The 27,625-nt window shown below is 36.8% G+C and overlaps 1 protein-coding gene across 1 annotated transcript; it reads right to left on the minus strand.

Annotated features, from left to right (window-relative positions):
• Nucleotides 1-7,449: 7,449 nt before the first annotated feature.
• Nucleotides 7,450-18,276, minus strand: LOC133754829 (vomeronasal type-2 receptor 116-like). Its single transcript, XM_062185216.1, is given in 11 exon segments — nt 7,450-8,093; nt 8,096-8,362; nt 10,146-10,269; nt 11,725-11,789; nt 11,792-11,951; nt 14,057-14,381; nt 14,499-14,650; nt 14,653-14,865; nt 16,496-16,656; nt 16,659-16,973; nt 18,267-18,276. Coding segments are annotated over 11 exon segments (2,436 nt in total).
• Between the last annotated feature and the right edge of the window lie 9,349 nt (nt 18,277-27,625).

Here is a 27,625-nt window from a genome sequence, read left to right on the forward strand (position 1 = left end):
TAATTTTCCTCATGGGCATTGTCTACCTTAGAAAAACTACTACAGAACATGCCTGTGACTATAGACTTGTAGTTCAGGCCACCGAAGATTAGCGATGGGATACGGGCACTCCCTTGACTTGCATCCTCTGGTCTGCTTTAACACAAACCGGGAGGAAAAGAAAGCTAGGCATCAGAAGCAATGGGTGGCAGGCCTATTAATGGCTGATCTGTACAGTGATCTGCCCTCAAGGAGACCCAACAGGCCAGTCCACTGCAGTGGCTTTCAATGTGGTAAGCCTGGGCTTCAGCAGAAGTCAGCTTGTGATGAGCCCTGGCAGCTCTGCCAAGAGTTGGATCACTGGAAATGGACCTGCCCTGGAGTCGAAGGATGCCCAGGTCAGAGCCACAGATCTTATTGGCTCTAAGCTGAAAAGCCCTTCACTCAGCCCAACTTCCAAGGTGACCACTGCAGCTGAGGGGATGGTCAAGTAGGGTCAGCAACATTGCAGGCAGAACTGTAAATTTCTTGTTAGAGATGACACCTGCCTTTACCTGGCCAGCTCTCCTCCCAGGCCAGCTAGGTAATGGAAGTCAACAGAGTGCCTTCCCCTAGGAGGTTCACACCTCCCTTTGGATGTACCCCATGTGAAGAGATAGATAGATCTGGGCCTCTTAACTTACAAGGCCTAAAGCCCACCAGATTATTATCAAGCCCCTTCTATCAGGTTCTATTTGCCTCTCAATCAGAAAACTTAATTGTAGCTTAGCACCTTTCTTAGCTCCTCTAATAATGACTCTGTCCTTTGTTCTAGACCCTGTCTAGTGCACTTCGGCCTCATTCCTTTGTAATCATAACCTCTACCACCAATGGCTCTACTCCCAACCTGTGTGTACTGATGGTCCTCTTCCCCACTTAATGCTGTATAATTGTTCAGATCTGGTTAATGCCACTCTTAGGATCATTGGTTACTATCCTCACTCAGTCTTTTATGACCTTGTCTAAATATGATCAGAGTCGGCAAACTTGGAAGGCTTCCATAGCCTTGGCAACTCATGATGACAGCCTAGGGTGGTTACTGGCGCCATAAACTAGAGTGTCAGTTTGTTGGGTCAACAACAGGAGCCACTGTGCACTTGCTCCTCATGTGGGATCTCTGTCCTTAATGTGCTGTACATTGTGATTTAATGCTATAACTAGTACTCAAACATTATGTTTCACTTTGTGTTTCTATGTGGGTGCAAACTGTTGAAATCTTTATACTAAATTGATCTTCTGTATATAAAGAGAATTGAAAATGAATCTTGATGCAAATGGAAGGGGAGAGGGAGCGGGAGAGGGGAGGGTTGCGGGTGGGGGGGAAGTTATGGGAGGGGGAAGCCATTGTAATCCATAAGCTGTACACTGGAAATTTATATTCATTAAATAAAAGTTAAAAAAAAAGAAAAGAAAACAATGTATATGGGAAGGGACATAATTTTTATATTTTTTCATGTAGAATTTGAATGTTTTAAAACTATCAGAAAAAAATCAATAACCTAATTTATGCCAATTCTAGCACTGAAAACTTCAAGAAGACTCAATTTGCTTTATCAATGTTTGGAAATCAATTTTCTAAAATCTGGAACTTGTCCAAGCAAATTTTGGTTCACAGTATCTGAGTATAATCTTGGGCCAGGTCCATCTCTCTCATTAGCAGGGACTTTTAGTTTTGTTTTGTTTTAGATTTTAAGGACTTTTAGGGAACTTGATATTGTTTCATTTCGGAAATTTAATTTTCTGTTTCATCTTTAAATTCATGGAGCTCACTTCTTTCACTAATCATCTATTCTAGACCCTTCCCAGCTCTATGAACTGACGGCTATGATGATTTAAATTTTCATTGTGAGATCATCACCCACAACATTCTATAGGTGTCCTGGAAACCTTCATATACATAGTGTCTTAGTGCTATCCTAGTCAAGGTTAATCATTCTCTCTCCTCAAGGTAATATATGCATACATATATAAATATAATATATGTAAAGTTATATATATATATGCATTACTGGATTTTTATAAAACTCTGAATCATTGTTTCTTCAATTTTTTTGATTAGTCAAGTTTTCCACTGTGGGTCTAGATACTGTACATGTCCTAGCAATTATGTGAGTAAGTGGTAAGATCTTGAAATGATTTTTGATCCTAGAATTATATTTTTAAATTTAATTTTAAAAAATAAGTATGGAAACCCAGAGGGACAGACAATGTGAGTCACAATCTAGTGCTTCACTCCACAAACTCATAAACAGGAACTGGATTATTAGGGAACTCTAAACTATATTTTCCTGATGATAAGTAATATATAAGTATGTAGGTAATATATATTAGTATATGTTTATGTATATATAAATTTTGAAGGTCTAGCTCTAGATACAAACATCTGCTTTAAAGTTCTTCTGGTTGGTTGAATGATCTTTGGCCTATTTCTATTCCTTAATTTGCTCTTATTTTCTTTTTAATGTAAAAGTGATGGAGTAAAAATTCACAAGAATCTCTTATATTTGCTTGTCACATTATTATTGTCATTATCAAGTAGCTGAATTATATTCACAGTAAGGAAAGTATAATTTTTTTATTATAACTGGTACACCTCTTTTGAAAATTTTGTTTTGTTTTTCAGTTTATTCTTTTTTCTTTTCTTTTTTATTTGAAAGTGTTACAGAGCGAGAGGGACAAGATTAAGATTTTCTGGGGCTGGCACTGTGGCAAAGTGGATAAAGACGCCTCATGCAGTTCTGGCATTCCATATGGGTGAAGGTTCAAATCCCGGCTGCTCCACTTCTGATCCAGCTCTCTGCTATGGCCTGGGAAAGCAGTGAGAGATGCCCCAAGTCCTTGGGCCCCTGCACCCACATGAGAGACCTAGAGGAAGTTTTTGGCTGTTGGCTTTGGATCAGCACAGCTCCGGCCATTGTGACCAATTGTGGAATGAACCAGCAAATGGAGCACCTCTCTCTCTCTCTCTGTGTCTCTCTCTCTCTCTCTCTCTGCTTCTCCTTCCCTCACTGTGTGACTCTGACTTACAAATTAAATAAATAAATCTTTAAAAGAAATTTTTTTTTCTAACTTCTGGTTCACTCCTCCAATGGCCATAATTGCTGGAGCTCAAGTTGGTGCAGTCCAAAGCCAGGAGCCAGGTGATTTTTAGGGTCTTGGATATGGGTGGTAAAGGCACAAGTACTTGTGACATATTCAACTGCTTTCCCAGGCTATTAATAAGGAGCTGAATTGGAACGGGAGCAGCTGGGTCATGAACCAACACCAAATGGGATGCTGGTGTCACAGGAAGTGGTTCAATTCACTATGACAAAATGCCATCCCCTCTTCGAATTTTTTTAAAAGATTTATTTTTATTTATTTGAAAGAGTTACAGAGAGTGGTAGAGACAAAGAAGAGAGATCTTCCATCCATCCACCATTTTTCCTTTCTTTTCATTCCACAGATGGCCGCAGCAGCCAGAGCTGCACTGATCCTAAGTCAGGAGCCAACAGCTTCTTCCAGGTCTCCCATTTGGGTGCAAGGGCCCAAGGACTTGGACCATCTTTTACTGCTTTCCCAGGCCACAGCAGAAATCTGGATCAAAAGAGGAGCATCCAGGACCGTAAGCTGCGCCCATATGGTATTCTGGCACTTCAGGCGAGGGCTTTAACCCGCTGTGTCGCAGCACCGGCCTCCCTCTTTGAATTTATTCTTATCACCTGTGTATATGATCAGTAACCTAATGGAAGGCCCTCCTATGACTAAACCTATCAGTATGTTGCTTGACTTTTACATTGGAAGGTCTTCAACATATGCAAAATTGTGATAATTTTCTTGTCCACTTTTATGTATACAGTTCATCAAAAGGATTTTTGGCCCATATCATTCTCTTTTTCCATGTGATATAGTTTTAACTTTTCTGGTGGTTTATAAGTATAAATAGACTTTTGATAATTCATATTTTTAAGAGTAGCTATAGATGTGAGTAGCTTTCATTAAAGTTTTTCTGGTAAAGGACTCAATATTTTCTTTACTTATCATTGTTGATCTTTTCTTTCAGCTATGAAGTTTAGTGAACACTTAAGACACATAGGTTCACACAGTTTTTTGTATACATTTGTCATGCTATTGCTGCCCCTACATTATTGCTCACTGCTACTTACAGTAATCAGAATATAGGTTAAATACTAACATGCATATTTATTTTTTTATTCTGTATTGTATTTGATTCTGTATTTTATTTTATTGTATCTTTGCTTTTTATTCTGTATTGTGTTTGATTCTTTATTTTATTTTTTATTCTGAATACATGTGTATGTGTATATATAATGATGTAGTGTAAGCCAATCCTTGTACAGAGAACCATAGCCTATCATGGTTAACTTTTTCATCATGGCTTCATCAACTTATTGATGTTATAAAATATACATTGTTTTATTGATGATGCATTTTAATTCAGTTGTGTGATTTGTTAATGTCATCAATATCCTATTATAAGCCAACCCTACTACTATTAAATTTAGGCCTTCTTGTGTGGCATTTTTTTTGGTGATATCAACTTGATGGAAATCATCTAAATTCTCTTTACAGCTATTTTATGTCCCCAAATTCTCAGAGCTATCGTAACCCATTCAGTCATTCTCAATTCTCAGTTGTTATGCTATGGAGCTTTTCTGGAATTCTAGAGAACTATAACTTTAACTTTAACTTTGAAGTTCTAGAGTGTAGCTATAGATTTAAGTATCTTTTCTTCAGGCTTTCTTGGTAATTACCAAGCTATTTGCTTCATTTCCATCATTTTTCCTTTATTTTACATTTTAAATGCAAGTTAATGTATTCTTTTTCAAATACCTTTGTATATGCTCATCACTTTATTATTTATTTATTTTTATCTTTTTAAAAAGGATCTACTTATTTATTTTAAAGGCAGAGCTAGAGAGAGAGAAAGAGAGACAGAGAGAGAGACAGAGAGACAGAGAGAGAGACCCTTCCTAAGTTCATAAACTTCTCAACTAGCTGCAAATCCTGGGGCTGGGCCATGCTGAAGCCAGGAACCAGGAGCTTCCTGGAGGTCACCAAGGTAAACAACAGGGGACCAAGCACTTGTACCATACTCCATTGCTTTTGCAGGCACATTAACAGGGAGGTGGATTGGAAGACCAGTCAGGACTCTACCCAGTGCCCATATGGGATGCTGGCATTGCAAGTGGTGGTTTAGCCTGCTGCAGTGCAATGGTGGTCCCCATGCTTAAACTTTATGATTACTACACAAAATAAAAGTTCTACTCACAGTAATCACAATATAATCTATACCTTAATATGAGAAAAAATTAATCTTTACTTTGTGTTTGAATATATGAATATTACCTTATTTTGCCATCAAAATAAGGCTATTGTTTGCTAGTGCTAGCATTGTGAACATGTGGCCTTTTTGTTGGCTCTTTCATTATGTTGACAATTCACTAAAGTTTTTTTAGGAAACCCAAGCAATTTTTATCTTTGAAGCTTTTAGAGCCATCTAGGGCCATGGTACATTTTTACTCTTACAAGGGCTTTTTTTTTTTACCCTTTTTGGATTTTTATGTGATTATATTTCCCATTAATGTTGAAATTTTCAATAGTGTGTTTCTAGATGCTGGTGTTGTTTGAGATAATTTTGTCAGAGTCCTGATATTTTCTGGATTTTATTTCCTGCAATTTTTATGACTTTACCTGAAATATTAATGGATAATTATTCAATAATTAGGCTCATATTTTCTTGACGCTCATTGTTCCTACCAAAATGCTCTGTTCGCTCACAGTTACCACATCATTTTATCATAACATTTACATCCCTTTATTCTTTTCCCTTTGAATTCAATACTATTCCCTATATATAATTTCAGTTTCTTAGAGAATCATGGTCCTAACATCATGATTCTGTAGACACTTTGATTATTTTTTTCATTATAAGATTATCAGCCCTCTGAAACTTTTTAAGTTGTCTTGGAATGTTTCCTGTAAACAGTATCTGAACAGTCTGACAAAAATGGATTGTTTCATGCTATTGAATCATACACTTTTTGAAATTTTGGAATTTTTAGGGAACTCCAAATTTATCACTGGTGTTGAAATTTTCCATTGTTTCATTCTACATGAGGGAATCTCTCCATTTGGATTCTTCTGTAAAGTGGTATTTTCTTTTCGTAAGTTCCTATAATATGTAATAGTTTTTAAAATATAATTTTACACTGTTTTCATTAAATTCCTTTATATTTGTTTGGTAATTTGTAATTATCCCTACCAAACTATGCAGCTCCAAACAAAGTGATCACAATTTACAGTGATATGAATATCACTTTATATTTTTCTTTGATTTTATTACTTTCATTAGTGTATCAGTAACTTAGTGTATGCAAACAGCTAGATTGTTGGTTACTATCTGTATTAAAAAAGTTTATCAACTCAATGAAATCATGTTGATTTTTCTGGCCATTTTAATGGCATTGCTTTTCAGAGCTATCTATGCATAATATTCTCTGTCACCCACTCAAGTTGAATTTCTTTTGCTATTTCTGCATTGTGATAAGATTCACTTTAATGATGGTTTTGAAACATCCCACAGTGTCATTCTAGACAATTTCGTCTTTGTTTTTGGTTTTCTATTAAGTTAAAGAGTGAAGTTTGTTTGATTTCAAATGCAGGAATTTTATATTTATTCTATATTTTTAATTTTAAAAATGTACATACAGAGAACACATTTCATTTATTTCACACAGTTTTTTTTAAAGCTTTTAGTTAATGAATGCACATTTAATAGGTACAACTTTAGGAATATAGTGGTTCTTTCCCTCATACCCACCCTCCCACCACTACTCCTGTCCTACCTTCTACTCCCTCTCCCATCCAATTCTTCATTAAGGTTCATTTTTTAGTTTAACTTTATATACAGAAGACCAACTCTATACTAAGTAAATATATATATTTACTTATATATATATATATACATATATATATATATATATAAGTACTGTTTGAGAACAAGTTTTGAAGATAATTCTCATAGTACAACTCATTAAAGCCAGAAGTCCTATATGGGGGGTAAGTGCACAATGAATTTGGTTGTTAATTTAACAATTAGCACTCTTATTTATGACCTCAGTGATCTCCTGAGGATCTGGCCATGAGCTTCCAAGGCTATGGAAGCCTCAATTCCTGAGCCATCATCATTGCCTCCTAGGGTATATATTTTCAGCAGCTGGGTCAGGAATAGGGGCCAGGAACCAAACTCAGATACTGTAATATGGGATGTGGTCATAAAATTGTTAATACTAAATTACCACATTCAATGAAATTTTTAGGAGAATAAGCTTAATTAACTTAGTTACTTTATAGTATCAGAGTGCTACTTTAATGTGGGTTTTTGGTTACAAACTCTGAATGTGTGGTAGATACTCTTGAGAAAGAACTTCAGAATATCTTAGAACATTTTCTGTTGTTAAAATATTTTAAAGTATTCATCTCAGGTCTCATGCGAATAATGTAGCACTTGGGGACAAATATGCAGCCCAGGAGCCCCACACTGGAGGCCAAGATAGAGAAGACCTCCACAGCCACCATGACCTTCCCCTTGGTGCTGTAGTTGACAGGGAGGAAGGTGACCCAGACACTGCAGAATACCAGCATGCTGAATGTCAGGAACTTGGCTTCATTGAATGTGTCAGGAAGATTCCTGGATAGGAAAGCCACGATGAAGCTCCCCATGGCCAAGGTGCCCAGGTATCCTAGGACACAGCAGAAGACAGTGACCAAGTCCTTGTTGCACATAATGATGATGTGGCCATGCTCAGAGTGTGCATCTCTGTCAATAAAAGGAGGAGTGGTTCCCAACCAAATACCACAAAAAATCAGCTGGATCATGGAGCAGATAGGAATGACAGAGTTAGAAGCTCTTGATATCAGCAACTGCCTCATTGTTCTTCCAGGCTTCAGAACCTTGAAGGCCAGAATCACAATAATTGTTGTGGCCAGCACGGTAGAAACAGCCACTGTGAACACAAGACCAAATGTTATTTGCTGGAGGATGCAAGTGGCTGTGTTGGGACGGTCAATATGAGTAAGGAACAGAGGAAGCACAGGAGGAGGGAGATGAGCAAGATCTAGCTGAGAGACTGGTTATTGGCCTTGACTATGAGAGTGTCTCGATGCTTCATGAAGGCACCCAAAACTGCAGCTGTGATGACAGGGAAGCATAGGGCCATGCAGGTCAGAGCCATCCCAAGGGATTCCTCAAAATCTAAGAAGGTCACCAGCTTGGAGAGGCAGCGATTTCTCTCACTGTTTGGGTACTCGTCTTCTGAACACTGAATACACTGCTCTGCATCTGTGGAAAAGACTCAGTGTTTCAATTTCACAAATTCTTATTTTTTCCCCTGTTGTGGAAAATGTGAGTACAATTTCGCAATGCCTTTGTGAGTACTGACTGCCTCTGATGTAAAATCAGGCCATACTAAAGCATGTTAATTCACTCCTTACTCAGGGAGAATGATCATCTTCAGATACAATCAACACATCCACTCAAACAGCAACTTTGGCAAATGGGGTGATAGGTGGACCCTTCTTATGGCTCAGTTTTATCTCAGAGGACATGGATCCTCTCAATATTTTCCTCTACTGTCTGCAATATATTTTTCATGAGAAGTCTCATATTCCCTTGAGTTAGGATATTTATCTAGGGTAATCAGATTTAAGGGTTTCCTTAGTCCTATTCAGTTGGATAAATAAATTGCCTAGACCTTCGAGGACATCTTACTATCAATCATATTCTAATTTCTAGAATTTTCTTTTTGTAAACTACTTGATATCTAGTAGAACAAGTCTTTTGTCATTTTACATTTTCACTTCTCTAGATTCCTCTAGTCATTTTTTCCATATACATGTTGAAAGGCTATGTCTGACTAGAAGACATTCAGATTTGAATGCAGTCGTGTTGGTTTTATACAATGATGTTGGGAGTAAATTTTTTTTACTAACTTATTCAAGTTAAATTATACTTTTTAAGTTTTGCACTCATTAATCACTGAAAGCATGATGACTTGTTAACTTTTTTTGTAATGTGACACATCAGAATAACTTGAGGCCTGCAATCTTGAAACATCTCACTTCTGTGATAATATCATGAAAGAAGTCATAGACTGCATCTCAACTAATGGGAATGTCTCTGTTTCAATTACATTTTACTTAAACACAGAAATCAGTATTCATTTGGCTACTTCTGCTGTAAGAGTCTGATTCAGTTTTTAGGGGTGGCACTTATGCAACAATACTGGAGGTCATTAGTTTTTTTATTATCTTCATACCTAAAAATACCTCTGCTCTCTCTGAAGTGATTGAATCAAATGTTTATGTTCAAAGATGATGGTAATTGAGTGATACTTTTGAGAATTTAAAACATTACAAGTCTATTTCTTGTATTTTGAACAATGGAAATATTTTTTCATTAGGCCTAGTACGTTTCTACATTTTTCAACAATTAGGTTTTTGGTACATAATTCATTAAATAGTTATTGAATACAAAAGCTTAAAAGAAGCTTAGGGATACCAAATTGTCTTTTCTTAGGATGTTGCATTTCCAGGTTTTCATTTTGTCTCTTTTCCTTACTGCATTATTTCAACAAAAACACAAAGTTGTAGTATTAATTATATGTACTTAATACAATGCATCATGTTACATTTATGGTGCAAGAGAAATAAAATGTTTTCTAGTACTTTGAGTGCACTAGTTCTTGTTAAAATGCTTGTTTCCAGGCTTCTAGGGACACATTGATTACCTTGATAATTACATATTCTCATTTCATGATGAAACTTTTGCATGGTTTAATAGATGATCTCAAATTAGTACTATCTCTCACTGGATTCTAAAGACAGATGTTTGCTAGCATCGTTTCCAAAGTTGAGTTTAATAAGCTGAATACTGCCAATAAACAATCTACATATATTGGAGTGGAGGTAGTGATCATAAAATAGATTAATTGAAAAAAATGGGTGAATGTGTGCTTTGAGAACAGTGATACACTATGATCCTACTGAAAATATCTTTGGCTTCCTTTATTTTTTTAACAGTTAAGCAGTGCAGTTTTCAATGGGGGAAGTTATGTATTTTCTACCTGTATGATTAGAAATATCTCTCTCTGGACAAAGAACACATGTATAACAGCAGAGAGGTTTTCCTTCCTGTGGCACTTTTCTAAATCCAGGAACACAGCTCTGGCTACACACAGATTTGGGAATCTGAGAAGAAAAGAGAAGCATTTGTCATGATTTTGCACATCATCAGTTACTTTGCCAGGATGTCAATATTTCCCCCCTCACAACAGAAACTTGACATGCAATTTCAGGTTGCCAGTACATCTCATAACCCATATTGTGCTGATATTACTTAGACATATAATAGAGGTTTTTATGATCAAGTTTCCTGCTTTATCAACATTTTACCAAATATTATGAAGGTACCTGATTAATTTCTTTTTTTTTTTAAAGTATGTTATCTTTTTTATTTATTTGACAGAGTTAGACAGTGAGAGAGACAGAGACAGAAAGGTCTTCCTTCCATTGGTTCACCCCCCAAATGGCTGCTACAGCCGGAGCTACGCAAATCCGAAGCCAGGAGCTAGGTGCTTCCTCCTGGTCTCCCATGCAAGTGCAGGGGCCCAAGCATTTAGGCCATCCTCCACTGCCTTCCTAGGCCACAGCAGAGAGCTGGACTGGAAGAGGAGCAACTGGGACTAGAACCTGGTGCCCCTATGGGATGCCAGCACTGCAGGAGGAAGATTAACCAAGTAAGCCATGGCACCAGCCCTGATTACTTTAATTTCATAGATCACCACCTTCATTCTGAGTATTTGTCCCCTCTTATTGAACCATTTCATTCAAAACATTTTCAGTGAAGGTTTCTATGTTGTAATGATTAAAAGCACTTGAATGTCTTAGTGTATTTTCATCATGTTCTCACTGGTGTTTGTATAGAAGATTTTATATTGTCTATAAAAGCATAAGACATGTACACACACTTTCAAATTCACTCAAAGCAAAAATCATGATATTGTGTTGTAAACTATGGATTTTGTTTTACTTCTGGGCTTCTTAGTTTAGAGAGAGCATACATTCTGAAAACTACTAACTCATTTGGGATGCAAAAAATGATGTTATATAAATCACACAAAATATTGTCTGGAATAGTCCAGTTGTGAAAAGATGACAGAAATGCTCAAAGCTTTGAGATTTATGTACAACATATATTGAAGACTGAATGGCATGCACAATTAAAAATCAAAATTGTAATAATATATACAGAGGTAATAACATCAACTCATAATTCAATTGTGCTCATAGTATATTAAAATAATGAGTACCTACATCATATATGATTAAGGATTTCAGAATATAAGGAGAACATACTTAATATCTGTAGGTCTATATTTTGATCTCTACTCATAAATTTCGTGTATTCCTTTTGCTCAGTTGTTGTATGAATATGTATGACCCAACCAAAAAAAAAAAACCAGTAGCATATATATAATTACACTTTCTATATATGTTAGCTCAGAATATGTATAATACCATATATTTTGAATCTGAGGTGTGAAATGGGAATTATATCCTAGTTTAAAAGTGTCACATTTAATCTTGTCTCAATAATCTATTCAGATCATCCAATATGTGCTGAACATTGATACAGAATCTTACCTCTTTGAATGCAAGAGGCCATTCTATCATCTCTTCACTGATGACCAAGACTTGTTCATGTGGACTTTGGAGGAAAACTCTCCAATTTTAACCAACAATTGAAGACCACCAGGAAAATTTCCAATGTTCTGGACATCATACTGTGCCATATAGTCTCTTGATTCATGAAAGGATATGTCATCCCCAGCACTGTTAGTAAATTTTATTTTCTTTAAAAATGGATGAAGCTGAAGGACAAACATAATTGGAAAGAGGGAGATAATTCAAAGGAGTAGCAGGGAATGCATATGTACTAAGGAATCGTTTTCCTCCTCCCTAACATTTTTAGATTTTTATAGAGGCTTACATTTTGTTTGGTTTGTCACCATCACATGGGTTCAATTCGTAGATGGTTTTTACTTCACAAACCCAATAGAGAGTATTTATTCCAATCAGAAAAATTGTAGAGTGTGGCCTAGAGAGTGACTTTTGGGATCTTTGGCAAACTCCTTCATGGAACTTTAGTTGAGACTTTGTGGAAACTAACCCTAATTCTTCCATTTGGGCACAACATGGATTTATATGTTAAATACCTTCATTATGGTGGTGGTATAACAGGTATATGCATATGTGTATACTATTTGAAATGTAATATAATTGAATTAAATATTAGTGTCTTTCATATAGGTTAATTGAAAATCCATGAAAAGATTTTCATAATAAATGTTTTCTAAAAACTAGATATTGCTGATAGTTTAAGTAGGTCCAAAGTTATAAAATTCTATGATATATATGTCCATATGTTATAATTTTTATGCATCAATTTAGCTTGAATATAATGAACAGAGTTTTTTTTCTCTCTCTCTACCCTTGAATTGCTTTTTGTAGAAAATAGGCATATCTTTTGTTGTTACAGAGTACTGTATAATCAAAAACAAAATTTCAAATCTGTTGATGATAGGATATTATTAATGTGTGTTTTCCTTTACCTTCTGGGCCTCATGACATATGCTACAGGATAAAATTAATGTCTTATTCTTTAAATATCTATTATTATATCTTCATTAAATTGGAGTAGATGAATCCCAAATAATCTATACTTTATCTTTGAAAGACCACTTGACAAAGTCACTTACTTTTCTAAGTAATATACAAGCAAAGTACAAATGGTATATGAAAGATTATTATTATATGTAAGCATAGAAATTATATGGAGAAGTACTGTTCATGATGTGAATTTTTACATATGCCTATTTTCTTTTATACAGGCTTTAAATTCATTTGGTTCAACAAATTTGATAAATTTATTTTTCCCTTCTATGTTCAGGCAGGAAATTCTAAATATATTTTATAAGTAGGTAATGGATTCAAATATACAGGACTAAAATCCAGACTAGTTAATCTGTAACCCAAGAGGCATACCTTGTCCTTAGGTATATCCTCAGAGTTCTTATATTTAACAATGGAGTGTCAGTCTTTGATCCCTGATGGTTGCAGATTTTCTAAATGTAGTCATGCCTAACAGCACTGGATTTCTCAAAATCAATATAGGTATTATCTAGAATCCATTTATATTTTCTCCAAAAATTTCTCATAGAGGGAATAGTTCACGGTGTGTATGTATATATGTATGTATATACACACATACATATACATATAAATGAAGTTGTTGCTGTAAGATATGGTCTGCAGGCCATATGGTCTGGTTTTGTCTGCATTCCAATGAATAGTTTTAATCAAGTTTTTCTTCTTATGCTTTGTCACTAGTTGTATTAGAATATTTTACAGCATATCATCCTGCAATAGAAAATATTGTTATAGGGGCATAGCAGATTAAGCTTCCACCTGTGATGCTGGCATCCCAATGGGCATCAGTTTGAGACCTGGCTTTTCCAGTTCTGATCCAATGCCCTGTTAATGTGCCTGGGAAAACAACAGACGATGGCACTAGTGCTTGGGTCCCTGAATCCATATTGAAGACCCAGAAGAAGCTCCAGCTCCTGGCTTTTGCCTGGCATAGCCCCAGCCACTGGGGCCATTTGGGGAGTGAATCAGCAGATGGAAGATTCTCCACCCCCCGCCTTGATCTGTCTCTCTTCTTCTCTCTGTAACTCTGTCTTTCAAATAAGCAAAACATAAATCTTTAAAATCCTTGTGATAATGTCATCACAGAATTTGAATTCCTAGCCCATTGTCAGAATTCTTCAAATACAAATAATAATTACAGTGATATCAATAACTAGGGTGATATGAAACAATATTTTCTATTATTCCGGATCTTAATGATCTTGACATAAAACCAATCAGATGCCATCAGGTGCTCAATACATGTCCTGTTCTGAGGTATATTTACCTGCCAGGGAAGAAGCATAGGCTGGGCTGTATCTCCTGGGGATCCTGTTTCTGCTTTCTCCAAAAGCATATTATGGAGGACATGGGCAACTGCATACACAGCATTGTAGACCAAATAACTGGAGTCAGATATGGTCATCATGTCAATGTCTCCAGGGAAAAATTCAATGGAAGCATTTGGTGGGCACACTCCAATTTTTCCACAAAGTGACCCAGCAGGTAAACAGTCAAAAATGTGGAGCCACAGTTTACTCAGGTAGAAGTCTTCTGGGTATTGGGAAGGGCTCACTGTCTTTAGGAAATGTTTGAAGCCAGGAATTTCTCCCCTGTGGGGAGAAAATGAGAAGCCTCCATGCAAAGAATGTAGCATGTGGTATGTCTCATGTACGACAATATCCCACTTTGCTGCCATGACCCACACCTTCCCTGTGGTTAAAAACTACGGTCCTGCAATGCCCACATTGATGAGGCTCCTTACTTCTCCATATAGTATATGGACATTTGCAGATGAACTTCTGAGCCTAGTCAAGAAACTGATATCAGTTGATGCAAACATTCTCTTAGTAGCAGGGAGTTTCACTTCAAAAGCCACACAGAGACCTTTTTTTTTACCATCTCTGCTTTGAGATCTTGAAGAAACCACTCTCCTTTTGTATCTTCAGATACAAAGAGTGCCACCCACGTCCAGCCAAAATGCAGCAACAAAGGGATCATTCCATAAACTAGAGAACTATTATTGATAGCCATCTGATAGAGAGATGGAAACTGGTCTTTGTCATTTAGCATGGGATCAAATGGGCCATATGTTAGCTGAAACAAAAAAAATAATTATCATGACTATCATTTCAGTGGCATATGGAATTATCTCTGTTGGGGAGGGTGAAAGATATTTATTAAAGAGAAGTATGTGAGCAGAAAATTATTGGGTACAGGGTGACTGCTGTGGAGATAATTCAGTTCTCTCATTCTACACACAGAAAAAACATTCCCAAAGTCAACCACTTTTAGAAGAAATGGATTCTTTATTCATAGCATTAAAAATGGATGAGATTCCTATGTGTTCTTAGTGACTTGAGTGGGAATGCATGAACTTTGGATGCAGTATCACTAAGGTAGTTGTTTTTTCCTTATTCTCACCCTGTAAGACTTGTGGACCAGAGCCTACTCCTCCAGCAACTAGTATGGGACATAAACTCCAACAGAGAAATAAATCTTTAGTACATTATTCTCTTAATAATTTGGAGTTAACTTAGCTTTACAACATAACAATTTATTATGAAGAACACAATAAATTGCCATATTTGATTTTTGGTAAAATAGTTTTAAAGCCCCACATTCTCCTATGCTACTGTGATCTGTGTTCGGCAGGAATACAGAACCTGGAAGGCAGTAGTGGTGGCTTGATTAGATTAAAAACCTTACACCGACGCCGTGACTCACTAGGCTAATCCTCCGCCTGTGGCGCCAGTACCGCGGGTTCTAGTCCCGGTTAGGGTGCCGGATTCTGTCCCAGTTGCTCCTCTTCCAGTCAAGCTGTGGCCCAGGAAGTCAGTGAAGGATGTCCCAGGTCCTTGGGCCCTGCACCTGCATGGGAGACCAGGAGGAAGCACCTGGCTCCTGGCTTCAGATCGGTGCAGTCGTAGCAGTCATTTGGGGGGGTGAACCAACGGAAGGAAGACCTTTCTCTCTGTCTCTCTCTCTCACTGTCTAACTCTGCCTGTCAAAAAAATAAAAATAAAAAAAAGATCCTTATACCAAAATAAGAGACCTGGATTGATTTCCTAGATTTCAGAGTCTGCAATATACAGCTAAACAAGCATTATGGTGAATATTTAGTGAGTAAACCAACTATTTCAGTGTCTCTGGCTGTCCTTGTTTTCTACTTCTCAAATAAAAACAATTTGTGATATGAAGAGTTGCAAATGAAACATTTGCTGTTAGACTTGTGAAGAAATCTGCTTGGGTAGATGTAAGTCAGATTTAGATAGACAGTCAATGAACACTACTCTAACTACTCAACCTCAATCACTCGTTAGTATCTTTGAGGAGATCCAATTTTCAATGTTGCCTTTAAGGAAAACCAGATATGGTTGTGCACACCCCTGTAGATAGCCCTATCCTAGGATAGAAGATTCCTCTATGATATGGATAGCTCTTTTGAGGCACAGAGCTCTGAGTGTTCTGCAGACAATATTCCTGGATGGATGTATTGGCACTAGAAAGTAATCTGAGTGAAAGATCTCCATAACCACCCCTCACTCCCTTTCTTACTCTCCTTTCACCTGTTAATAATTTCACAACGCTGGACATTCCTGGGTATCTCTTTTAAACCATGGTGTGATGTGTATAGTTGGCTTCCACATTTCCCATTCATCAGAGGTGAGAAAATGGTAATGAGGGAGATTCAAATATCTCTCTGCAGAGTTCACAGCACATTTACCTGTGGGATTTTGTAGAGCTCCAACAGCATTCCAATTTCAGCAGAAAATGCTGCTGTACTTCCAGCAATAATTGCAACTGATTTTTCTTGTGTCTGGCAAGTGTAATTAGGGAGAAGTATATTGTCTCCAGAAAGCCAACTCAGAGTGCTCCACAGATGAACTGATCACTGGAAAAAGCATTGTAGAACTGGAAGCCCAAAGACAAATTGGGAAGTAGGTGGCTGTCTTTATTAATTTCCTGGATGGTAAAGTGAAAGGTCAGCACATACTGGTAGTTCTTCCACAACCACCTAGGTAGAGGGGCAGCATTACAGAGAAGGGTCAGATCATGAATTTCAGGGAAGACCCCCAACCAAGCCCTGAAGTTGCAATGAGCATACTCAGGCTTGCATTCAGTGATCCTCCAGCCCTGCACATTGAGATGGCAGGACTTAAGTTCCAAGGTCTCTGGAAGATCTTGAAATGGGATTTTGATTCCTGAGAAACAAAGTGTGTCATGTGTACACTCATCTTCATTAACTCTTTAGAAAAGTCTTTACTTATCAAAATATGGGAACCCATCTCTCCTTGAAGTCAAAAACTAATATAAAAGCATTTTTATTTTCTTTTAGTTCTTGAATAGTTTATATGATACCTACGTTGCTAGTTGTTCAAACACTGGGAAGTGGCATCCTCTGTAACCATACTGAATCATTTTTCAGGGTTACAACCTATAATTTTATATTGTAATATATCAACTGAGGAATGCAGATTTGCTAAATTACATTTACCTTGAAAATGAACATTTGATTCAGGACTTCTAAATCATTGTTAGAGAACTCATGACATTTATTTAGTTTACAGTTTTTCTCTGCACTGAATTATCCTCATCAACTCACATTTTATGCTTGAAAGTTCTCTAAATTTTTCTAGGTATCTTCACCAAAATCATGAGCTCGTTTTGGAATTTAATAAGAGTAATCACACTCTATGTGTCCAAGATTATGGATGCCCTATCATTCTCAGGATGATTCTTTTGTATTTTCCTTATAATTGGTCTGAGTATCTTCTATTTTTTATATTCCATCTATAATTTGAATCTTATAAAAACTCTTCTTAATAAATTTTGTCATGCTATACATATTTATCCAATCATACTTTAGTTCATCTGCATTGATTCTTATGCTTTGATGTTGGGATTAATAATATTATGTGATGAAATTTATATGAAATTTTTATGAAACATTTTTATACAGTTCCCAAATGGCAGAATTTTATATTTAGGAAAAATTAGTATTTCTATTGTAAAAAATCTTGTGTATATAATTTTTACATATGAAATTTTAATTTTTATACTTTTTCCTAAAGAAATGTTGCCTTTATATAAATACTTGAACCAGAAAGGTTTTTAGTTCCTATTACAGTCTTGTTATACCCTAAGTATATCCAGAGCAAAAATTAGACTATTGAGAGCTACCCAATATTTAATTTAATTTAGTTGAAGGGGAAATCAAGAACATTAGTTTTTAAATTTTTCATCATTTTCTCTTATTGTGATGATTTTTCTTTTTGTAGGAAAAATTTTTATTCTCTTCTACGCTATTTGTAGCTCTTGCTGTCAGCTGGAAGAAGATCAGCATAATTCTATTTCCCTAGTAAAGGCATGTAAGGTATTAAGCTTTAGATCCTGCACAAATGCGATAGAAAATCTGTAAGAATCATCAACTTCAAAATGAGATGTGTAGGATTACTTTCCATATTCTACTAAAGCCCTTATATAGGCTGCATTACCAGTATTCATTACTACTATTTCCACTATATATAACTATAATCTAACAAAGTGAGGACTTCTCCAATTACCAGGATCCTCATTTCATCTTAACAGAAATTCAGAGTATAAGAAATTTTCTTCCAAGATCTAGAATATAGCATTTCATTCTTTTATCACCTGTAGAGTTTCTGTTGAGAATTCTGCTGTTAGACTATTGGATTTTCCTTGATACATAGCTTTATATGGGTAAGGTCTCTACAGTATCCTGCTGCTCTTTCACTGCTACTGTTGGCTCTATAAGTCTTGGAAACACCTATGCCTTTCCTGCAGGGTCTGATGAAGGCTCTGTCTCCATTCCACTGCTACAAGACCATGGCTGCCAGTACACAGTCCCAGCATAATCTATGGTTTCATTTTGCTTCATTGATAAGATACCTATCCTGTCTTGCAGATCCAGAGTTGTGACTGTTAGCATTACAATCCTCAAAATCATTTCTATGTAATCTTCAGAATCAGGGGAAATCTTGTCTACACTTCAGAGTTCCAGACCCACACCTGTCAATCCCCACAATGACCTGTGTTCACTCTGTAGGAACTGAGCAATGTCTCCTTTTATATTTACAAGAGATGGGGCTGAGGATTTTGGTGCTGTAAGTCCCAGTGTTACTACTCAGTATTACTTCCCATCCACATCACTAATTGCAGGTCTACAATTATCAGTTCCAGAAGCACGTGCATCACTCAGGCTTGTCTGGTGACATAGTAGGACAGCCCTTCTTGTGCATAACAGACTAGAAATGTGGCTACTATCACCACAAACCCTAGTGAAAATGACATACAAGTCTCTGGGGTCTGAAGACATACATCTTTGGAAGCCCTCATCCATTAGAAAATACAACCACTACCTCAATGAACTGTAAGAGACAGGACCATTGTGGGACACATAGAATTACTGATATTGATTAGACCTGTAAAGATCCTTTGGAGGTTAGAGTCCTGGGGTTACCTACAAATAAAGCCAAAGAAACTACACAAGTGGAACCCTGTTTTCCCATGAAAGGTACTCCATAAATTAGAAACTATTCTATTACATGTGCAGATGCCTGTGTAGGAACATAATGCAAGTGAAGAGGCAAAGAAGCATGGAACCTCCAAAAGAACACAATAGCTATCCAAAAGTAGATTCTGATGTGAAAGAAATCTATGATTACCTAAAAAATGATTCAAAATAATGATCCTAATGAATCATAATGAGATAAAAGTAAATACAGATAGTCAACTCAGAAAAAAAAGGAAAACTATGCATGATATGAATTAGAAATATGAAATGGAGAAAAAAATATTAAAGAGTCAATCAGAAATTTTGGAGATAAAAGGTTCTGTCGTCCAAATTAAAAAAAAAACACAATTGAGAAATTTACCAACAAAATAGGCCAAGTCAATGAAAGGATTTCTGATCCTGAGAACTTGAAATTTGAAATAAAGTGGGCAAAAATAAAAAGAAAGTATCTTAGACAAAGAAAACCTGTGAAATATGCATAATTTCACCAGGTGAACAAATATTCCTATTATAGTGATACCTAAAGGAGAATAGAAGGAAAATGATGTTGAAACACTACTGAATGAAATAATTGTTGAAAACTTCCTAAGTTTTGAAGGAAATATGAACAACCAAATATAGGAAGCTCAAAAGACCCCATCCAGAATCAACAAATAGAAACTTTCTACAAGGCATAGACACACTGGCAAAAGTCAAGGTTAGTGAAAGATCCCCAAAGGCATGAGACAAAATTGTCAAGTTATCTATCAGGGAAAATCTAATAGTCTAAGAGCAGAATTCTCAGAAACTCTACAGGTGTGAAAAGAATAGAATGATATATTCAAGATCATGGAAGAAAAGAACTTACAATATTTATTACATCTGGTAAAACTATCTTTTAAAAGTGAAGCAGAAATAAGACTTTTACAAGACAAGTAAAAGTTGAGAGAATTCATAACCTCCAGACCAGACCTAGAGGAAATCCTGAAGGCAGTCCTACATTAAAACTGAAGTCCAACAAATATGAGGGGTTTCATATATTTTGTGAAGCATGAAATTAAAATACACTCATTTTTGTTCAAAATTATTTAAAATCATAAAGAATATGCATGTTTCAAGAAATTTTTGCACTAAATTTAACCTACCATTTATTTCCTTATTACTTGTTTGATATTTACCTAATTCAAATTAATTCCATAGACAATTAGACAGTTAAAGAACTACTTCATTTTGCTTACATGAAAAAATATAAGAGATATATTGATTACCAATTTAAGGTAGAGTACTGCCTTCTAATTTCTCCACTTAGCCTAGGAAAATACCAATTCAGTTATTTTCAGAATATGTTTGTCTTAATACAATACTTCCAAAGATTGTAATAGTAGTTGTGATATTAATTTAAATATTTTTACACCTAGTAAGATGCTGTTATGAGTTTATGTTTTGTTGACAGTAATTATACATATCTACAGGCGACAGTGTGAAATTTTAATCCATATATACAATGTGTAATGATCAAATCAAGATAAGTAACTTTTTCCCTTCTCTGACATTACAACTCATGATCAGAGCATTAGAATATCTTTCTTTTACTTGCTCATAAAATAAAGAATACATTACAATGAACTGTAGTCACGCCACCAGTCTATGTAACACTAGAAACTCATTCATATAATCTATCTCTGATTTATTACCAAGTACTCCAAGTAGTTTTTACAAGTTCTTAATTAATTAGTTTGAAAAAAAAAAGAAACACATAGTGTCTTGGCTTTCCAAAGAAAGACCTAAATGAAAGATCTCAGCGAGTGAGATCCCAGTGGAAAGTACGGGGCCATCAAAGAAGGAGGTACCTTTCTCTGAAGGGAGGAGAGAACTTCCACTTTGACTATGACCCTATCGGAATAAGATCGAAGTCGGTGAACCCTAAAGGCTTCCATAGCCTCAGCAACTCATGACTAGAGCCTAGGGAGATTACTGACGCCATAAACAAGAGTGTCAAATTGTTAAGTCAGCAACAGGAGTCAATGTGTACTTACGTCCCATGTGGGATCTGTCCTTAATGGGTTGTCCAATGTGAAGTAATGCTATAATTAGTACTGAAACAGTATTTTTACACATTGTGTTTCTGTGTGGGTGCAAACTGATGAAATCTTTACTTAGTATATACTGAATTGATCTCCTGTATATAAAATAATTGAAAATGAAAAAAAAAACTTGGTGTTAAATTGGAAACTACATAGAAAATTAATCAATTTTTTAAAAAAAATCATGTAGGATCTCTGTCATTAATGTGCTGTACACTGTGATTTAATGCTGTAACTAGTACTCCAACAGTATTTTTCACTTTGTGTTGCTATGTGAGGGCAAACTGTTGAAATCTTTACTTTATATATACTAAACTGATTTTCTGTATATAAAGATAATTGAAAATGAATCTTGATGTGAATGGAAGGGGAGAGGGAGTGGGAAAGGGGAGGGTTGTGGGTGGGAGGGAAGTTATGGGGGGGGAGCCATTGTAACCCATAAGCTGTACTTTGGAAATTTATATTCATTAAATAAAATCTTTTTAAAAAAAAAGAAAAAAGAGACACATAGAGAAAAAGAGGGAAAGAGAATATAACCATTCACTGTTTCACTTCACAAATGTCTACCACAGCTGTGGCGGTACTAGACCTCAACAATGGTTTAGATATGACACCAAATGCACAGCTGGCAAAAGGAAGCAGGACTGAAAAAACTAAAACAAAAATATTTCTGCATACTAAAGGAAAAATTAAAAAGAATGCAAAGAATATACAAAATATTGGCAAACCTAGTATGATTAAGGGAGTAATACAAAGACCATACACAACTCAAAACAAATATAATAAAAAGTGGACAAAGGATCTGCTAAGTTTTTCCAATCAAGATGTGAAAGCAGCAAACAGATATTTGAAAATGGGCTCTGCACTGCTAACCAAGACCACAATTTTATTACCTCACATTTGTAAAAATGGCTATTATCAAAAAAAAAAAAAAAGAAAAAGAATTTAAGGTGGCAATGAGGGCTCTGGGCTTTGAACTTATGCAAGTATCAAACTGGCACATTTTACCTAACAAATATGTAGAAAATTTATATAAAAAAGGAAATAAACAAAATTAAGGGGCAGGAAACATGACTTTTTCACTGTGATGACACAGAAATTGTCTAAAAATGATGTTGAAAAAGAAATTCTGAAAGCTTTCAAGCTCTTCAGTGATGATGAAATTGAAGATATGGAGGGACTCGTGTTGTGGTGTAGTTTTTTAAGATACTGCCTGTAGTGCTGGCATCCCATATGGGCTCCAGTTCAAGTCCCAGCTGTTCCATTTCCAGTCCAACTCTTTGCTATGGCCTGGGAGAGCAGCAGAGGATGGCCCATATCCTTGGGCCCCTGCACCCTCATGGGCGACCTAGGGGTGGAGGAGCTCCTGGCTCTTGGTTTTGGATCAGCCTGGCTCTGGCTGCTGCAGCCATTTGGGGAGTGGACCAGTGGGTGGAGGACCTCTCTCTGTCTCTGCCTCTCCTTCTCTGTATAACTCTGACTTTCAAATAAACAAATATTTTTTTTAAAAAAAGAAAAGGTAAGGATCAGAAATCTGAATCATTCACACAATCAGGTGAGTGAGAACTTGAATAATGAGGAGCTTCAGAAAATGACTGAGGAACTTGATAGAGGCAGAGAATTCATGGACAAGAGTTCCAGAACAACATGAAAAGGATCAGCCTTGATTAAGATCACCATCTTCTTTTCTATTGCAAGAATATAATGTTAGATTTAGTGCCACTACTGTGAAATTTGGCTTTTGAAAAAACAAACTATTTTTTGCTCTGCTGCTCACCTATAGAACTTTAGGGGTAACCTAATCTATTTTAGACTTTTGGATGTGTTCCTTGGTATTAAAATCTTTATAAAATGATCTACTGATTAATTATCCAAAGCAGGAGAGTACATTGTAGTGTATAAAGACTCTTAAAGTTTGGACTATCTGCTACCTTCTTTGCATTTCTCCTCTCCTATCATGTGTTTTCACATAGATGAAAACATAAAACAACCTCTTAGACAAGCACACACTGCATACATTGGTCACCATCATCAATGGTCATTCCTTTGGTGGTTCCAATTTTTAGTTTGATCACTTACAATTTTCTTTTTCATAAAACCCACTGAACTCTTATACTGGTCTTGGAGATGTATCAGTGTTATATGTTTTACCTTAAAAATAAAGCCTTTATTAGTTTGAAAGAATACTTAAAAAATATAAGTGGCAAATATTTAAGGAACCAATGATATTTAGTGTTCCTGGAGTTGCTGTGAGATGAGTACTCTCATCTACCAGTGATAGTTCTAGAAACCATTAAAATATTCCCAAAGAACAAAAGCTTTTGACTCATTAATTTCACAGAGCACTCAAAGACTTTTTAACTTTTGGGGAAAAAATTTAATAGCCTCAAGTAAGAAACTGGTGATCTCCAAGTTGGATTGCCTAGTCATTAGAAATATATTCAAATTCTTTTGAATGGCAGGGAAAAATGCTTATACCACAGGGTTAAGTAATGAAAACAGATGTAAAACCGTATATACCAATTATACTGTGTATTAACTGTTTTAAAAATAAAACCTTCAGACCTAAGAGACAGAAAGAATATATATACTAAAACATAAACCTTGATTTTTCTCTGGTCTCTGAGAAGCACTATGAATCTTTTTCCCTTCTACACTCTTTCCTATATATAATCAAAGTACTACTTTAAAAATCTAAAAATGGCAGATATTATGGCACAGTGAGCTAAGCCATTAGTTGGAATGTCTGTATCCCACATCAGAGTGCCTGGATTCTCGCTACTTCACACTTCAGATTCAGCTTCCTGCTAATGTTCCTGGGAGACAGCAGATGATGGCCCAGGTACTTGGGCCCCTACCACCCACTGAGAGACCTTAATGGAGTTCCTGGCTCTTGGCTTTGGCTTGACTTAATCCTGGCTGTTGCAGGCATTTGGGGAGTGAACTGGCAGATGGAAGGTATTTCTTTCTGTGTCTCTCCCTCTCTCTGACACTCATTCAAACAGATTGTTTTTTAGAAAATCTGAAAAGATTATCTTAAACTCTATTTCTATATATGACAAGGCATGGGGTTAAATTCAAGGAGCAATTTTTGCCAGTAATTGAAAAAACACACTTGTGAGTGGTCAGTATTTTATATAATTTGGTGCATCATTTTTTTTGGGGGGGGGGGATTTGTTTTATTTATTGAAAGACAGAGTTGCAGAGAGAGGTAGAGACAGAGAGGGAGGTCTTCCATCCATTGATTCACTCCCCTGATGGTTTCAGTGGCCAGGGCTGGGCCCATCCGAGGCCAAGAGCCAGGAGCTTCTTCTGGGTCTCCCATGTGGGTACAGGGGCTTGGGCACTTGGGCTATCTTCTGCTGCTTTCCCAGGGCATGGTGGAGAGCTGGATTGTAAGGGGAGCAGCTGGGACTGGAGCCAGTGCCCATGTGGGATGCTGGTGCTCAGGCCAGGGCTTTGACTGCTGTGCTACAGTGCTGGCCTCTGGTGCATCATTTTAAAATAAAAAAATGAAGCAATTAACCTTGTTAAAAGAATTCCAGGCATGGTGGACAGTGCATGTAAAGATAAGGAAGCGTGAAAAAGAAAAGAGTACACTCATTCATAAGATGGTATATGTACTTCTTCATTTCAAGCCTGGGCAATGGAGTGAGGAGATTCCTTAAAGTTCTTTGTTCCAGAATTCTCTGACAATGCATTGAGAATTTTGACATGCAATTAGGTGCTTGCCCTGTACAATTCCAAGTGCAACTAACTAAGCAAGGTTAGAAGAATTCGAAATGTGAGCAAAAACTCAATACCAAACAAGATTCACTACTCAGGCATGAAGATATGTGATACTTGTGTGAATTTTTGCAATGATCTGAAACTCAAGGTATCAAAAGATTATTGAGTATCCACTGTTCTTTTCATTATGTTATACTAAAACTCCTCTTTATCACTATGAAGATAGTTTATAAAGAGAAGAAATATCATAGAATAATGATGGGGGGCAGTGCTGTGGTGCAGTGGGTGAAGCTGCTACCTGCGGTGCTGGCATCCCATGTGGGTGCCAGTTCAGGACTTGACTGCTCCACTTCCAGTCCACCTCTCTGCTTTGTCTGGGAGTGCAGAGGAGGATAGCCAGGGTCTTGGGTCCCTGCACCCTTGTGGGAGACCTGAGGGAGGATCTGGGCTCCTGGCTTCGGATTAGCCCAGCTCTGGCTGTTGCAGCCATTTTGGGAGTAGGCCAGTGGATGGAAGACCTCTCTCTCTCTCTATTCCTCTGCCTTTCTGTAACTCTGTTTCAAATAAATAGATAAATCTTTAAAAAATATAATGACAGAGAGAGGTAGATAGCAAAATTAGGGTAATTCTCAGAAATTATTTTAATTACTTTGAGAATTTCGTATTCACAGAAGAAATATATTTATTGTATATATTTAGAATATTTAAAACTACATTTTAATATATTTATTGAGAAATAATTCGTACTACTTAAAATATTTTAAATTATTTCATTAAAAATTAAAATAATTAAAAAAGTAAAAAGATAACAAATATTGGACCAAATGTGGAGAAAAGGGAACACATAAATTGTTTGAGGGAATAGAAATTGTTACATTCACTATGGGAAACACTGTCGAGGTATATCAAACAAAATTAAGAATGGAACAAATGACAAAGGAATTCCACTACTGGATGTGTATCCAGGGTAAATAAAATGACTGTCTCAAAGGTACACTTGCCCATCCACATTCATATGAGCATTATTCACAAGAACAAGATATGGAAAAAACATTGTCAACAAATGAATAGAGAAAAGCCAGATAAATCATGGAATCACATTCAACATTAAGAGAAATTCAGGGATTTTGTCATAACATGGATCCAAAAGTATGAATGTGGACATTAGGTTGCTTGAAATATGACACAGAAAGACAAATACCACACAGTCTTCCCTTATTTGTGGAATCTAAGAAAGTCAAACTTAATCATGGAATAGAATAGTGGTTGTCAGGGGCTGAGATTGAAAGAAATAGGAAGATGTTAGTTGAACCACACATATTTGCAGTTAGGAGATAAATCAACTCCTTGATACCTAATATACAGGCCAGTAATGATATAAATAAACTATTAGATACTCACAGCTATTTCGTATCCTACATTCTTTTAAAAACTATGTAAGGAGGCCGGCGCCGCAGCTCACTGGACTAATTCTCCGACTGCGGTGCCGGCACCCCGGGTTCTAGTCCCAGTCAGGGTGCCGGATTCTGTCCCGGTTGCCCCTCTTCCAGTACAGCTCTCTGCTGTGGCCCAGGAAGGTGGTGAAGGATGGCCCAAGTGCTTGGGACCTGCACCCGCATGGGAGACCAGGAGAAGCACGTGGCTCCTGGCTTCGGATCAGCGCAGCATGCCTGCCATAGTGGCCATTTTGGGGGGTGAACCAATGGAAAAAGAAGACATTTCTCTCTGTCTCTCTCTCTCACTGCCTAACTCTGCCTGTCCAAAAAAACCAAAAACTATGTAAGGTGATAGATAAGTTACTTTGTCCTGATCATTTCATAATTTGTATGTACAAGGGGACTCCAAGAAGTTTGTGAAAAATGGAATTAAAAGATAAAGTGAATTTTCCATAAACTTTAAAAAAATGTTGGAGGTTTTTATTTAATGAATACAAATTTCACATGTACAACTTTTAGGGATATAGAGTTTTCGCTCCCCATTTCCAGCCTCCTCCCCCATCTCACATCCCACCTCCCGCTCCCTCTCTCACTCCATTTTTCATTAAGATTTGTTTTTAATTGACTTTATATACAGAAGACCAAAGACAGGACAAATCTTTCTGTTTTGACTGCTCGTGGAAAGAAGCAGAGGGTATGTGTGTCACCAGGTGATGGTGAGCAAGGAGGAAATCAGTGTGGTTTGCAGTTCACTGAGCTGGCTCTATCTTCCTCCACTTCATTCTCTTCTGTCCACAAAGCTCCACAGGAGTGATTTTTTTTTGACAGACAGAGTTAGACAGTGAGAGAGAGAGACAGAGAAAAAGGTCTTCCTTCCATTGGTTCATCCCCCAGATGGCCGCTATGGACGGTGCACTGCACTGATCTGAAGCCAGGAGCCAGGTGCTTCTCTTGGTCTCCCATACGAGCGCAGTGCCCAAGCACTTGGGCCATCCTCCCCTGCCTTTCTGGGCCACAGCAGAGAGCTGGACTGGAAGAGGAGCAACCGGGACAGAATCTGGCACCCCAACCAGGATTAGAACCTGGGGTGC

This window comes from Lepus europaeus, unplaced genomic scaffold, assembly GCF_033115175.1.
Source record: "Lepus europaeus isolate LE1 unplaced genomic scaffold, mLepTim1.pri SCAFFOLD_29, whole genome shotgun sequence".
NCBI classification, from domain to species: Eukaryota; Metazoa; Chordata; class Mammalia; order Lagomorpha; family Leporidae; genus Lepus; species Lepus europaeus.